The following is a 14,999-nucleotide window of genomic DNA, read 5'->3' on the forward strand; positions in this document are numbered from 1 at the left end:
TTCTGGGGCCTCTCAAGCTAGAGCTCTGATAGCTGATCCTTTCTTTGAAGTCCGTGGTTGAGTTTGTGAATCCTGGGAGCTCCCGATTTACACTCTCACCCCCCCTCCCCGGAAATATGGGAAAAAGCAAAAGGAAAAAAAGGCTGCAACCCTGGAGGAGCCAGCCGCAGCGCGTCCATCCTTTCAGTGGACACTCCCAGGCAGTCATTGTTTTCCTGGCCCTGGGCAGCCGAGTTATTTTTTGCTGTGCAGCTTTCCCAGGCCAGGTTTATTATTAGTAGCCAGCCCATCACTGGCGCATGTGTGTATGAGTGTGAGAGTTCCTGTGTACGCTCTCACCTCCTGCTCCCCCGCTCTTTTTGTTCATGGTGTCACGATCCACGTCTCGTGGTGAATGGAACGAAGTCAATCCCCTCCCTCCCTCTTCCCGTCCTGGTGCCTGCTCTGTGCCGAGCACCCCTGTGATGCTCCGTTGTAACCACATGCTGCATCTGAGGAGACTGACCATCGAAGCTGTAGTCCTGGGGTCCCTTCTGAGGCTCACTGTTCGGTACCCCACAGCTCCACCCCCGACTTGATTTGTCCTGTGAGCCTTGCAGCCCTGCTGAGCTGTGAGGGCCTGGGAGTTGAGGTCTTCGCCTCACTTTCTCCTTAGCTTGCCCAAAGCTGGGTACCAGAGAAGCACTCACTCAGGTATTTGCTGGTTGCTTTGTTCCCCCACTTACTTAGGGAACAGTGAGTGGGCCACAGCCGTTGGAGGCATTAGGGTGCTGGGATCTGCCTTGGGGAGCTTTCATTCTAATCAGGAATCACGGGCTTAACTCACTGAATGCTCCAGAGACCTATCGTTAGCCCTCCTTGTGCAGAGCCATTGGTGCCAGCAATATGGAGGCTTCCTGCACAGCCTCTGCCTTACCCGTCAGCCTCAAGCTGAATAATAAACAGCCACAGCCATGACGGCTGCACACAAAGGCCGGCACGGTGTGGTGGGCCCACTGTGCACTCTCCAGCGATGCTCCACACAGCGCAGCAGCCTGCAGGTTGTCTGCCTCCCTGCAGACTGTCCCCATAAAGGCCTTTTCCCCCAGAAGTGGCTTCAGTTGACCCAGTCCGCAATGGCGCTCCTGTGTTCTGGGGTGTGGTTCTGAGCAGAGCCTTCTCCCTGTACCACTCCACCACCCTGCGACCACCCCTGCTGCACCCACTGGACCTGCCCCAGAGCACAGGTCCAGTGAGAGCCTGGAGTCCGGCCGGGTGAGGTCCAGGAAGGGGTCCCCCCAGTCACTAGCCTGCAGCCAGCTGAGCGTGTGTGTAGGAGTGCAGGTTGCCCCCATTCCAGCTGCCAAGTGCAGGCTGTGCCCCAAATCTGCACCACTCCCTCCCTCCCTACCCCCAAGAGCAAATCACCACCCAGAGGAGGAACTGGAACTTTAATAGGCCCTCGCCCTGAGGGTGCTCAGTGTCCACACGCTGAGCTCAAAATCTTTAGCCAAATGGCCATGAACTATTGATTTTGGTAGCAAGGTTTTGAGGTTAGCAGAGATCCTTGTACCCAGTCTGATATATCTCTATTCTAATCCCAGGCCACTGGGTTTGCCTGTGCACCGGAGAGCAGTGTCCTAGGGTGCCCCTCTTTGTTGCTGCGAACTCCCTGGAGTTCCTTTCCTTACCAGTGCTGATCTCAGTGTGCCCAGCAGACTGGCGGGCCCAGGAGAAGGGGAAGACAGATGGACACGGCAGGTGTCAGCGCGAGGTCATTCTGAACCAACAGTGAACAGACAAAGGCATAATTGGCTAATTATGAAACGCAGACCATGAGCAGCCAAGGGATAGGCACAGATGCGTGAGGCCAGTGGGGGCCCAGGTCAGGCTGGACTCCAGAGGGCCCGTGCTGGGGCAGCCAGGTGATGTCCAGAGGCGCCTTTAACATAATGAGGCTCGGAGGGCTCCTTAGGGAGGAGACAGGACACTGGCTGGGGTTAGGGTGGCCGCCTGCCCTGGGAGCAGAAGCCCTGGGTCCTTTACCCCACTGGCTGGTCTGAATCTCAAGGACCAACCTGGCTAAATTTGGGCTTATTGCCACCTTCTCTCCCTGAAGACTGGGCACATGGGGCCTTGGGGATGGAAAGGTAGAGCTCACTGGTACATTGGATGGGCTGGCCCTGGGGGGAGAATTTGGCGAGATGAACTTCTTCAGCAAGAAGCCAGAGCAATGATCATGCCTCCAAAAGCAAACACCCTGTTACTGGCTGCTGTGTCGTGTTCGTTCTAATGTCTGGGGCCACAGCCTTTAGTAATTAAGCCACAATATTAGATATGTCTTTACCCAGACTCCAGAAGACTTGGGGGTGATCCTGTGACCTCAAGGGTCCTAGCAAGCCACAGGAACAAGGTCACTCTTTCCTCACATGGCTGCAGCCCCAAGTTGGGGTACATAGTTTGGGGACTGGAGTATAGGTTAGGCCTGGCCCGCTGGTCCCAGCCCCATGGTGGTGCCAGCCCGTGAAGGAGGCTGCTGCTGAGTTTCCATTTGGCCTGGGCCCAGTGTCACCTGACTGGTCCACGGAAAATAAGTTCTCGGAGCCACTGTGCCTTAGTGAGATACAGCGCCCACCACAGGTCCTCACTCCTTGCATCCTGTTGCACTTTCTGTCAACAAAAGGAGCGCAGGTTCCGACTGGCTGGTGCCTGGCTAAACACAGACAGCTCCTAGGCCTTCTAGGAACTGGGCTGGGCTTCGTCCTCCGTGTTCTGGAGCTGAGCTTCAAGTCCAGCTTGCTGGGAGGTCATGTTCCTGGGGAAGCAGCGTGGTTGATGGAGGACAGAAGCGCCTGCTGGGGCCGTGAGTGGGGACGGCGCAGACGCAGCTGGGCCTCCTGGGCCTCGTGCTCCACAAGGCAGCCTGTGTGTCCTCGGGATAGGCAGCTGTCTGGCGGAGGCGCTGCACTGAGCAAGAGGAGGCCAGTTGCCTGGCCCGACGGTGAGCGGGCAGGGGACAGGGCAGTCTGGTCTCCCTATCTGGGCTGACCCAGGGGAGCCAGACACAGTTGGTGCTCTCTGGCGAGGCTTCGTAGCCACCTACCATCTGCCCTCAATGGCCCGAGACGAGGAAATTGAATCCCTGCATTTTTAAAATCCAGAAGGAAGGGAAACTCCGCCTGGGAAACATAACCCAAGTAACATGTTTGGGAGTAGGATGTTTAATTGTCCAGCTTTTCTGAGACCCAGCTGCCGGGTAATGTTATCTCAGTGGCTCCTGCAAGCAGAGGGGAGTGTATCTGGGCCCTGACGAAGGCTTAGTAAACAGAGCTGGCTTACTGGGGTGACCTCTGCCCCAGATCCCTTCCTGACACCTGCTCTTTCTCTGCAGTTTATCTCTGAAGTTTCCAGCACGGGCAGGGCCAGCTCAGGGGGGCTTCAGAATCTCAGGTTGGGGTGGGAGGCTAGGGGTGGGCTAGGCTGGAATTTTGTGTATGCTTATGCATCTGGAGTGGTAATCTAGGATTCTCTAGGTTTGGATGAGAGCAGACGGGCTTCCTGCCAGGATGAGAGAAGGAGGTCTGGAGACTGTCCGTATCTCTGGGCTTATCTCCAGGGAGTGCCGAGCATTTCCTCAGCCCTAGATTGTGACTGTCCAGGAGGGCAGGCTGGGCCTGCAGCACAACCAGACATTTGGGAGAACACAAGTAGGAATAAGGGGTCTCATTCCCACCACAGCCCTGGCTCACGCTTTTGCTATGCGGGGCGTCAGTAGAAAGCAAGGTGCAAGGGTTAGCAGGAGGGACCCTTGCAGAACTGGGAAGGAAGACCTGTTGCCGGAATCATGGTTGGGTCCTGGCCAAGTGGCTGTGCGTAGGGAGGGTCGTGTGCAGAGCTCTCCACCCTTCCTCTGGCCACCTCTCCAGTTCATGTGCCTTTGGTGTGGGTTCAGGGGGAGGGCTGCACAGAGATGATTCCCTGTGGATCTGCAGCTGTCGGAAAGAGTAAAGGACAAAGGACTTTTCCCAGAGGGGCACGTCCTAGTCACTGCATGACAGTCCTGGGCCGGGAATCAGGAGGTCTGCCCCTAGCGGGGTGATCACACAGTGGTAACAACAGTACACGTGTCAGGCTGGCCACCCTGGGGTGGGGGCTACCGTACAGAGCACGAGTCCCAGGGTCTACAAGCCAGGCTGAGCTCTCATAGCCAGTAAGGAGGGTCCATCCGCGTGGCTCCAAATTCCTCCTCATCTGGCCCTCTCCTCCTGGCCCGCATCAGGGTCCTGGGCCTGGGTTCCTCCTCTGGTGAGGAAGAAGCCTCTCAGCTGTGTGAGCCTTGGGTTCCAGCAGCTCCCAACCTGTGCTCTCTGAGTCCTCCCGGGCCAGGAGCTGTGAGCCTGTGATTAATTCTCTGGGAGGTGAAGGGAAGCCCCTAATTCTTGGAAGGATGCAGCCCGAATGTTAAGCCCCAGCTAAGTCCTGCCTGGGTGGGAGGGGGCTCTGCTCCTGCTGGAGAAATCAGCCGCACTCCCTCTCAGGGCTGGGCCACATGGGGCCTGGCTGCTTTCAGGAGTGTCGGGGACGGGGGGAAGGGGTGGAGGGGAAAGCCGCTGCTGGAGACAGGAAGGGAGAGGGGCGGGTTCGGATCTGTGAGAGGGCGGCCTCCATGCTGGTCAGGGCCCGAGCTTCCTGACTGACGGCTTCCATCTGGGCCCTGGGTTCTGTCTCTTCCTGCTCTGGGCCTTGAGCTGCCTCTACTCCATTGGGTTTCTCCAGGCCACTCTCAGAGCAAGGGCCACCTGGAGCCTTGTCTTACATTGAAAAGATGTCAATTGAGTCCTGGTCAAGGGATTCAGTCTTAAATTTGTATATAGGGAGACAGTCGGTGGCTATCTGAAACTCAGTTACCATCTCGATCACACTAAGAGGCCTGTAAGAGATAATGAAGTTGCGAGGGCTCTGAGCGAACTCTGAGTGGGAGTGGGTATTTAATAAGGGGTGAGCTGGGCCCACTTCCTCTCTGTCTCCTGTACCCGCTTACCCTCAAACTTATACTGGGGCTGACCCTCACCAGAGGCCGGCACCATACTCTTGGAATTCCCACCCTTCCAGAACCAAATAAACATCATTATTTGTAATTTACCCAGCAGAAAATAGACCAAGATATTTAGTGTGGTCAAGAACAGCAGTGGAGGGCTGGGGATCTAGCTCAGCGGTTCCGCCGTCTGCCTTGAAAGCGCAAGGTCCCGAGTTCGATCCCTGGTACCAAAAAAAAAAAAAAGTCTCTTCAGTAAGAACAGCAGTAGACTCAGCTAGATGGGCTTCAACTCTTTTGCCCTCCATTCTGTTAACCATGTGACCTCAGGCCCATTCCTTTGCTTCTCTGACCCTCACCTTCCTCCTGTACCACAGGGGTAACAGTGGTAGCTACTCAGTGGGCCTGAAGATGGAATGATCTAATGCACACAGGTACTTACCCTGTGCTGGCATCCAGTAACACTTATTTACCTAGATATTAGCCAATAGTTAGCTATCAAAATGGCTTTACCATTTATTGTATGAGATGCGCATTTACCTATCTGTTTATTATAATAAGTCAGCACTTAATTTGGAGCTTGTGGAGGTAAGGATGGCCTTTTACTTAATGTCCTTCCTTAGCAGGATTTCATGTCATAAATGCCCCATCTCTGGGTGGCACCATCCAGACAGCCATCCTCATTGGATTTCAGAGCAAACAAGTCCCAGAGCTGCGGCTGAGTCTGACTGAGCAAGTGAGGGAGTCAGGGCTCAGGCAGCCACTTGTGAAGTGCAGCTCCTGCACAGACCCTGCTCCAGGCGGCTGGGAGCTTGGCCAGTCTGATGCCGGGGGTTGAAATATCACTGCTCTTCTCCCATGTGCCTCCACCTCTGCATGGCCCAGACCCTGGCTTCTCCACTGTGTTGTTCTCCTCACTGGTAGAGTCTCCCAGCTCTATGGGACCAGAATCACTAGGCAAAAGACCAGGCATCTGCATTTTTGAACTCTCCGGGTAATTCTGATGGGCATCCAGGCATAGGAGCCAGTTCTCGAGGACCAATAGCCTGCCTCTCCCAAGCCTCACCTGTGCCCATCTGTGCTGTCCCTTGACACATGGTGGACCCTGGGCTCTAGGAGGGTGCAGCAGAATAGCCCTGCAGCGTGGCAGGGGCCCTCTCTCCAGCTCTGGCTGGACACAGTGGCCACAGCAGGCCAGATTTCTCTCCCTGCCAGGGGCCTGGTAGGCCAGACAGCCCTCCAGAGTGGCCTGAGGCAGTAGCTCTGCAGAGCCTACAGGAGCCTCGGGAAATGAGGTGACAGTGTGGCCCCAAAACACCTTCACTGCAAGGGACCTAGAGAGAAAAGCTTTCATATCTGCAGCTCTGCTTCCCATCTCAGATGCCCAGTTTGCTTGTTCAACGTAGTAAAATGTGGCTAAGCATCTGCTGTGTGCCAGGCACTGAGCATAGATTTAGAGAAACAAAGACAAATTATACATCTCTGAAATGCTACGGTCTCCTCAAGTTTGTTCAGAGTGAGTTCTCAGGATGAACTGCAGCAAAATGACCTGGGCTTGTTAAACGAGTAGGCGTCAGAACCCTCCAGACCCAGATCTCCTAATGCAGAATGTCACAGAGTGGGGCCTGGGCACTTACAATTTTGAAAGATCCCTTGTGGCCACATTCACTATAAAGTTTGAGAACCTGTGAAAATTAGCTACCTAAAAAACCAAAAACAAATATATCGTAAAAAGAAGGAAGTTAAAACCACTTGCTTTAATCCTACCATCCTAAGATAATCACCCTTAGCATTTTATTGACTGCTCCTCTGGAAGTGTGTATATATATTTAGACACATACTGTAGAATCCATGGTACCCAACTCTGCGCTAGGCCTGGGGGTAGGTGAGAGGCAAAAAAGAACTCCTCAGCTGTCGTGCTTCTGCAGTCGTGTGAAATGATGCCTGGCACAGCTCGAAGCCCAGCCTTGTGCATCTGCTCACCTGCTCTTACCTTTTCCCACAGGTCTACATTATCAACGTGACCTGGTCCGACTCTACCTCCCAGACCATCTACCGGAGGTACAGCAAGTTCTTTGATCTGCAGGTGAGTTGGCCGGATCTCAGGGGGTGGCCTGAGTCCCTCTGGGGTGCTAGCCCCTCTCATTGGAGCTGTCAGGGCCAGAATCCAGGCTGGTGCAGAAGGAAGATGAAGGAGGCCCGGTGGTGAAGCTGGGCTTGTCTCTGTCTTGGATGTTGTGCAGACACTCTGGGCTTTGTTGGCTTCCCCAGATGGTTTCAGCAGTCATGCTTTGTCACCCTCCTTCGCCCGGGGGTGGAGAGACAGAGGGTGGCATGGGTTCTGTGTGCCTGAGCAGATGTGTCTGTAAACATCCAAGATGAGACACAAGCCGCCGCAGCATTGCAGGCAAAGAAAAGCAAACACACAGAGAAGACCGAAACAGAAAATAAGCAATTTCTCAAACTGCAGACACAAACTGGCCATACCACTGTGTGTGTCTAACCAAATAAGGCACTTGCTGCCCCGCTGGAACATGTGGACGGTGGACTTGTGTCTCCATTCCGTGTAAGTGTTTTCCCACAGGGGGATGACAGTACAGATCCCACAGTTGCCATTGCAGACACCCCCTTAATAGCAGCTATTGGTAGCAAGTGACCAAAAGAAGTTTTTACACTCACGCTGGCTCAAGCAAAAATACAACAGAGAATCTTATGCCATCAACCAAATTGTGAGAGGGGCAAGGAGGCAGCGAGCTTTAGGCACAACTGAAACAGTCAGCTTCCCCGCTCGTTTCTCCTTCCCTCTGGCACTGTCCTCAGCTTCTGTTACCTCATACCCTACGGAGCTTGGCTGTAACAGCTTTTGAATTTCATAAGCCAACAGCTAAGCCACTGACTCTCTCCCAGTTCCAAACTGATAAATCTCAGGAAAGACCTTGATTGGCCTGACTTCGACCAGGTGACTTCTCTGGGCCAATCAGAATGGCCAGGGATAGGTCATGTAGCACATACGTAGCCACTGGGGGCCCTGTCCCTGTGTGTCAGAGACAAGTACTGTACCGGAGAAGGGAGAATCCCTGTGAGTTGGGCAGCAGCTACTACCAGGAAGGGAAAGCTGAGATATTCTAGATTCTTCCCCATGGTGTTAGTTTGTAATACCTATGAGAATGCAAAATGCTATGTAAATAATCTGTTATACTCTATTGTTTAGGGAACAATAACAAGGAAAAAAGTCTATGCATGTTCAGTAGAGATAAAAAATGTTTTCAAATATTTTTGATCCACTGTTGGTTGACTCTGAAAGCAGGTAGAGTCTGGTTTATGTCCACAAAGAAGAAAGAGACAACCACTCCTAGCCTTCACAACTAGGACCTGTCCCCTCGCCTCATAAGCCTTTGGTGGTAGGTTGTCTTGGGGAGGCAGGCCTGCATGTTTGTCCCCTAATACCTGATTTTATCTCATTGTCCTTATTGTTCTACTTATGAGACAAGCCAAAGGTGAGCTGGCTTCCTGTATTACAAATCCTCTCTTAATCCAGCTGTATGGGACTGAATATCCCATTGAAGATGGGACTGAAAGCCACTCCGTGCCCTCCTGCCTTCTTCCTCGCCCCCTCTCAATTCCTGTCCAGTCTCCACAAGTCCTCCCAGCATAAACTGGTGGGATCTGCCGATACCCCATCAATGGGTACAGTGTGCTGGGTGGGAAATGCTAACTCATTTGGGGAGAGGGAACCCTGAAAGAGCTCATTGATGAGCTGGAGGGGGTCTGAAAGCCAGTGGAAACTTTCAAATCAGAACTTTTCTTCCCATTCTTCCGTTCTGGTCCCCCACCCCCTCCCAAGTTACAGAATCTCACAAGAAAGGAATGTTGCATCCCCGCCTGCCTCCCCCTTGCTGTGGGAAGGCCCATTTCCCCCAGTCGGGAGGGAACACAAAGGTGGGGCCGTCCTGGTCCTGGATGGTCATGAACACAGCCAGACTTGTCCATACGGGACATCACCACCCGATGCAGTCAGCCCTCCACACCTGCGGTTTCCACATCTGCCGATTCAACCAATCACAGATTGAAAATGTGGAAAAAACTATTTTCATCTGTCCTGGATGTAGTCAGACTTTCTCCTTGTCACGGCTCCTGACCAATATGGTGTGGAAGTTGTTTACATAGCATTTACATCGTATTGGGCCTTAGAAATAATCCAGAGGAGACCCAAAGTCTATGGGACACTGTGCATAGGCTGTATGCAAATACTCTGCCATTTATGTAAGGACACGAGTGTGTGCGGATTCAGTGTTGGAGTGAGCCCTGAAAACCAGTCCTCGAGGGTGCTGAGAATGGCAGCTGGAGAGGGGCCAGGCCAGTCACTTGGAAGTTAGCTGTTGAGCCGTTGGATGTGGCATCTCTGTGAGCCCGTTTTCACCCCATGATGACTTCTAGTGGCATTCATTCTCATGTTTGATTATTTATCAAGGTTGCTGGCTCTCGTATGATGGCTCCTATAGGAAAAGAACAAATGGAGTTGCTGACTGTCTCTGGTGTGCGGTGGCACGTCCTGAGAGGCTGTGTAAGACAGCGTAGAGCCAGGTGTGGTGGTGTGCGTCTGTAATTAGTCCCAGTGCTCAGGAGGGTGAGGCGGGAGAAGCACTGTGAGTTCAAAGTCAGCCTGAACTATCGAGACCCTGTCTGAAAAAGACGAAAAAAGGACAGGAGGGAGAAAGGGAGAGAGAGCGACAGAGGCAGAGACAGACAGAGCCTAGACTGGATGTCCTGCCTGCAACTGAATCCTGGTTCCGTAACTGCTCCAGACCCAGTTTTCTCCTCTGCACAGCGGAGATTTGCACAGGGCTCCGCGTAGGGTGATTGTGAGGGGTGTGAGCAGGTCCGCACTCTCCCTGGCGCTTGCTTGTCTCCCGGTGACCTGGTGTACCTGGGCGAGGGGACAGTGGACTGCGTGGTGGAGGGCCGGGAGTTCCGGGCTGCCTCACTCGGGCTGCACTCTGCCCATGAGCTGCTCCGTGCCCGGTCCTCTGCCAAAGCGTTCAGAGTCCTGCCGGGCCACGGGCCCTCGGAAGCGGCTTTGGGAGGTGCAGAATGCGAGGTGCTCACTTCTGGGCTGAGCCCCACTTTGGGCCCTCAAGGCCCAGGCCCACCAAGTCTGCCAGAGGAAAGCTGCTTCCCCGGCCACAGCACCCGTGGCTCTGGGCCTCCTGGGGGCCGCAGACCCCTCTGTGAATCTGGCGGAAACGTCCTCCCCCTCAACAGGGTGTAGCATGCAAGTTCTTCCACAGCTTCAGGTGCTTCCAGACCCGCCCTGGGCCCCCAGTGAAGAGCTGCCTGACGGAACCAGTTTAGACCAAGAATCATGCGTGGGCTGCATAGGCGCCACTTGGGAATCTACACATGGCATTCAGACAGTAGCGGGAGGCCTGGACACCCCTTAGATGGCCCAGCGTCCCACCTCAGTGCTCATGAGTGGCCTGCCCTGTCCCCAGCCTGGGTGTCTCCATATATTCCCTCTTATCTCCCTTTTCAGATGGTGTCTTTGCCTTGGGTGGATCGTAGGTCACCAGGAGGGGCTTTGGGTCCCACCAAGCAATCCCGACCTCCTCCGGGGCCAATGGAAAGATGCTGGGCTGCACCCTGCCCTTCCTGCCTGCACCCCGCAAGCACCTCATGGGAGTTCTGCTGCAGATCTGCATGGGAGCTCCAGACCCAGTTTTTCCTTTTTGCTCCCCAACTGTGTCCACTTCAGCCTGATACCCATCCCACCCGCTTTGGCACACACTAAGATGTGAAGCCGGATGTCCCTTGGGGTTTGCATCCTCAAAGCTCGGCAGGGCCTGACTGCTCTGTATGTGGAGCAACCTGGGCACAAGCTGTTTCTGGTGTCGGGCAGGAGGGAGGCGGAAGTCGGAGGGCTTGTGCTAGGAGGAGAGCAGTGTCCCCTCTGAGGTGACCCATGGCATCATTGAGGCCTCTACAGGGCACTCGGAACTCTAGTGGCACATTGGGGAGCTCTCCACAGGACAGGTTGAAGACAGAGAAGCCAGAGACCACAGAGAGTGGGTGGTGGCTCCTTCTGTACCCTCTGGAGCTAGTTGCAGAGCAGAGCCGTGTCGCGATGCCTTCCCACCCCGCCACCCGCCTGCCGCACCGACTGCTGCTCCGGCGCTGGATCAGGGTTGCCAGCCAAACACGAGATGTGCTATTAGTTTGCTGATAAACAACAGATCCTTTTTCAAGTATAAGTATGTCCCAGATACTGCCTGGGAAGTACTAATACTAAAAAAGAAGGTTGTTTGTTCTTTGTGGTTCTACTGTGTTTTCATTTGCTAAACCTGGCAGCCTGCCCCAGCTTGGAGGGTGAGTGGTAGGGGGGAAGCTATACAGGTGACCGTCCCAGCTGGCTGGGGTGAGAGTAGATTGGCCTCCCGGCAATCACTCCTGGCAGGCACAAGTGCAGAGGCGAGGGACAAGAAGTGGAGAAGGACGGGCCCTTCCTGCAGGGGCTGGTACCCAGAGGCTAAAGGCTTCTAAACAATGAAGTCCACTGCAAATGGGATAAATACCAAATTGAAGTGTGAGCAATATGCTCTGGGGTGAAGAGAAAGGAAAGCATTCTTCTTGAGAATGACTGATGGCAGCAGCCTGGAGGGACTCAGCCACTGTCGATGTCCCCCCAAAGCCTCATGCGAATGAGGCGGCCCGTTTCAGAGGTGGCTGAATCTAGAGTGTGTGATTGATTCATGGTGCAGTGCTAGGCCTGAGGGCACTGGGACTAAGGGTGTGAGTGCTTCCCGCCCTAAATAGTCTGCATAAGATAAAAGGGACAGAAGATGCTGTTAAGGCCTCTTGTTGCTTTTGCTGTCTTCTGCAGCCGTGAACTGTTACCCCTTTGCCCCCCTGCCTTGGAGCCAGCTGACTTGGGACTGAAACCTCTACAAACTGTAAACCAAACAGACCTTTTCCCCTTTAACTATCGGTGTCGGGTGCTTTGTCTCAGCAACAAGAGAAAAGTAACCGAGACAGCCATATACCCTTATCCCCGTTTCGGGGGATTTGGTTGTTTTTTGAGAATCACAATTATTGCGGTTAAATGTGTCTCTAATTTATTTGTTAGTTCATTTATTCATTTATTTCTGCTTCCCTCCTCCCTCTCTTCAATCCTTCTTTCCATGCATCCAGTGGTAAATGTCTGCCTCCTCTGTCCTGAGCAGTGGGCTAGACTCTGGGGATACAGTAATGAGCAAACTCAGATCTGGTTCCTGTTTTCGTGGGAGTTACAGCTTCTACTTTTAAAAAGCCAAACAGTTAATATGTTCTGCTCTTCCAGAGGTGCCATGAACCTGTGACGAGGAAACCTTACACTCTGGGATGGGACAGACTGCTTGAAGAAGTAACAGATGGATGAGTTATTCCATCTAATTTTACTTTTGAGACCAGTGATTGTTTCAGGGAAAGCAAACGCCTCTCCCCAGACAAATGCATGCATGTTACACAGGCCCCGGGGAAGCACCCCCTGCCAAGGCTTTAGTGTTGTGTGGGCCGATGCTGTAGCCACTAGCCACATGTGGCTGTTTACATATAATTTTAACATTTAAAAATTAAATTTCAAACGTTAAGTGTTTAGTCCCTCAGTCATAGTTGCCCTGTCACTAGCTTGGGTGTGTACCGAGCAGACAGGCCATTCGGCCATCACAGAGGGTATGTCACACTGTGCCGCCACGGGCCTCTGACACACAAGCTCAGCCTGGCTTTACACCCACCCCAGAGTGCCCTGCATCCTTCCACCCTTCTGCAAGTCACCTCCTAAAAATTCTGGGGCTCCAGCAAGGAGAAGGAGACCGTGTTCTTGCAGGATCGGCCCTACTGACAGAGCGTTTCAGCTGAACAGCTCATCCAAACACCTCTTCTGGAAACTGGGTCAGCTCAAGAGCCTTTCACGTGTCAAGCTGAGAACAAGGAAGAAGTGAGGCTCTTTGTTGGTCTTCTAAAAACAAGTCACCACCCAGCCCTGTGTGTGTGTGGCAGGAGGGGCCTGTCCCAGAGGAGCCAGCCAGGACGGGTCTAACGTTGAAGCCTGTCTGGCTGTAAAGGGCTGGCTTGCTTGGAGGTGAGTTAAGGCAGCTGGCGGGGGCCACAGATGTCCTCCTCTTAAGCCACCTTCTCTGGCAGCTGGCCCGCGCTTCCCCGTTCCGTCAGCTTCCTTGGCCAGGCCCTTCATTCAAGTGTCTGCTCCATGACCCAGTCTCGCCGAGAAAGGACCGGAAGGCTCTCTGAAGCCTGCCCCGTGGCAGGTCATTTCACAACCTGGCCTGCGGGGTGCTGGGCTGCAGTAATTTCTCGGCAAACATTGGCTCCACGGTGCCCTTCAGTCTGAACCCCGGCCAGCGAGTGCAGCGGTCAATATTTGATCAGAGCTGGGAGAGGCCCTTTAGTTTCCTCCACAGCACTCGGAAGGCAGCTGAGAGAGCTGTTGAGGTTTGCTCGTTTGCTCTGAAGGACTTAACCTGTCTGGAGAGCTTTTCCCTCCCCCGTGTCCATCTCTTCAGACTCCTCACCACTGACCCCAGTGGGGTCCCACTTGTTTTCCAGCTCTCTAGTGGCCTGGCTGCTGATCCTTAGCAAAGCCGTGACCCCCAAATCATTAATAACCAGCCCTGGAATGGATGTGGGTGTTAAAATGGAGATTCAGGGGATCACTGCATGTTTAGAATTAGAAGGGTTCTTGTTCTAAGTCCTTCACTCTGCAGGTAAAGAACTCTGTTGATCTTTCTGTTCGTGAAATGTATAGGAGCTTTACTTTGGTGTGATGTCCAGCGTGGGCCTCCACTGAGGTCAGACCGATGAGCCTTGTGATGGTCCACCTGAGAATAAGGAAAGGAGAAACCCTGTCCTCCAGGCACGCTGCCTCCTAAGTGTCCAGGGAATTTTCTTGAGATCGTTGAGTGTAGGTGAGAAGCAAGGGGTCAAAGCCTGGGGAGGCAGCTTGCCGAGTTCTAGGGAGAGTTTTGTGCCAAGGATTTCATGGGGTCTGGACACCTTCCGCTGTGGCACAGGCTGCCAGCTCCAGCAGGGCAAGGAGCAGCTGACCTGTGCACTGGCTCACACACCCTCAGCGGGGAGCTGTGGCCTTGGCCGAGGTCGGTCTCAGTCCCCAAAGGGTTTGGGGAGCCGCGTGCTGTTTGGTGTGAAGAAATGGGTGACAGCCTGAGGCCGTCCACGGAGGGTTGCCAAGTAAACCTGGCATTCCCACACCGCTTAGCACAACAGTCCAAACAAAGGAGATTGCTCCCAGGTCTAGGGATGGATCCCAAGAAATGCTAACGAATCAACAAAGAGTTTCAAAGTACTGTTTACCGTATGATAGCAATTATGCAAACAAGTATAACAACCACATATATCTTTTGTAGCACATACATAATATGTGTATATAAAGATTTTTAAAGATCTAGAAGGATGTACTGCAGATTAGTAGCAGAGTTATTTCTAGATGGGGCAAGGAATATTAAAAGGTACAGAGGCTTGGTCAAAGGGGACCTTTAACCGTAATATGTTACTGTTTTCAGAAAAGGAGAGTGCACTTATTATGTGTAATGTTAATATTTAATAATTAGAGGCACATGTGGAAAGAGGAGGAAAAAGTGGGAAATCTAGAATAACATATGTCTTGTATGGTCATTACGGTAAAATAGGACAGAAAAGGTAGATTAAAAATAGACACAAAGGATATATCTAGCAAGAGAAAGAAAAATAATTATTAAAATCACATTACCTTCTGTTGCCTGGTCCGTCATTCTAGCCCATTCTGTGGAATGTAACTGGTTAGATCTCATCGCAGCCAATCCCAGGGACCTAGCCAGATTATCTTGTCAAACGGGAATCTTGCATTCAAATATTGCTTGAAGTCTATGAACTTTGTATTGGAGCAAAAGCCCTTTGGCAGTGGTTCCTGTGTCCTAACAAAACTGTGGTGAGTCAGGTG

The 14,999-nt window shown here is 53.0% G+C and overlaps 1 protein-coding gene across 3 annotated transcripts in view; it reads left to right on the forward strand.

Moving 5' to 3' along the window:
• The window catches only part of Sh3pxd2a (SH3 and PX domains 2A), a 193,779-nt gene that overhangs the window by 37,365 nt on the left and 141,415 nt on the right, over positions 1 to 14,999 (forward strand). For all 3 annotated transcript variants that reach the window (XM_021245689.2, XM_021245687.2, XM_021245688.2), the window contains exon 2: positions 7,020 to 7,100. In XM_021245689.2, the coding sequence (XP_021101348.2) occupies positions 7,020 to 7,100 (81 nt within the window). The remainder of the gene's footprint in view (positions 1 to 7,019; positions 7,101 to 14,999) is intronic.

The sequence above is a fragment of the Heterocephalus glaber genome, unplaced genomic scaffold (genome assembly GCF_053883595.1).
Source record: "Heterocephalus glaber isolate CG9 unplaced genomic scaffold, H.glaber_assembly_v1.0 deba00001498, whole genome shotgun sequence".
Taxonomy (NCBI): domain Eukaryota; kingdom Metazoa; phylum Chordata; class Mammalia; order Rodentia; family Bathyergidae; genus Heterocephalus; species Heterocephalus glaber.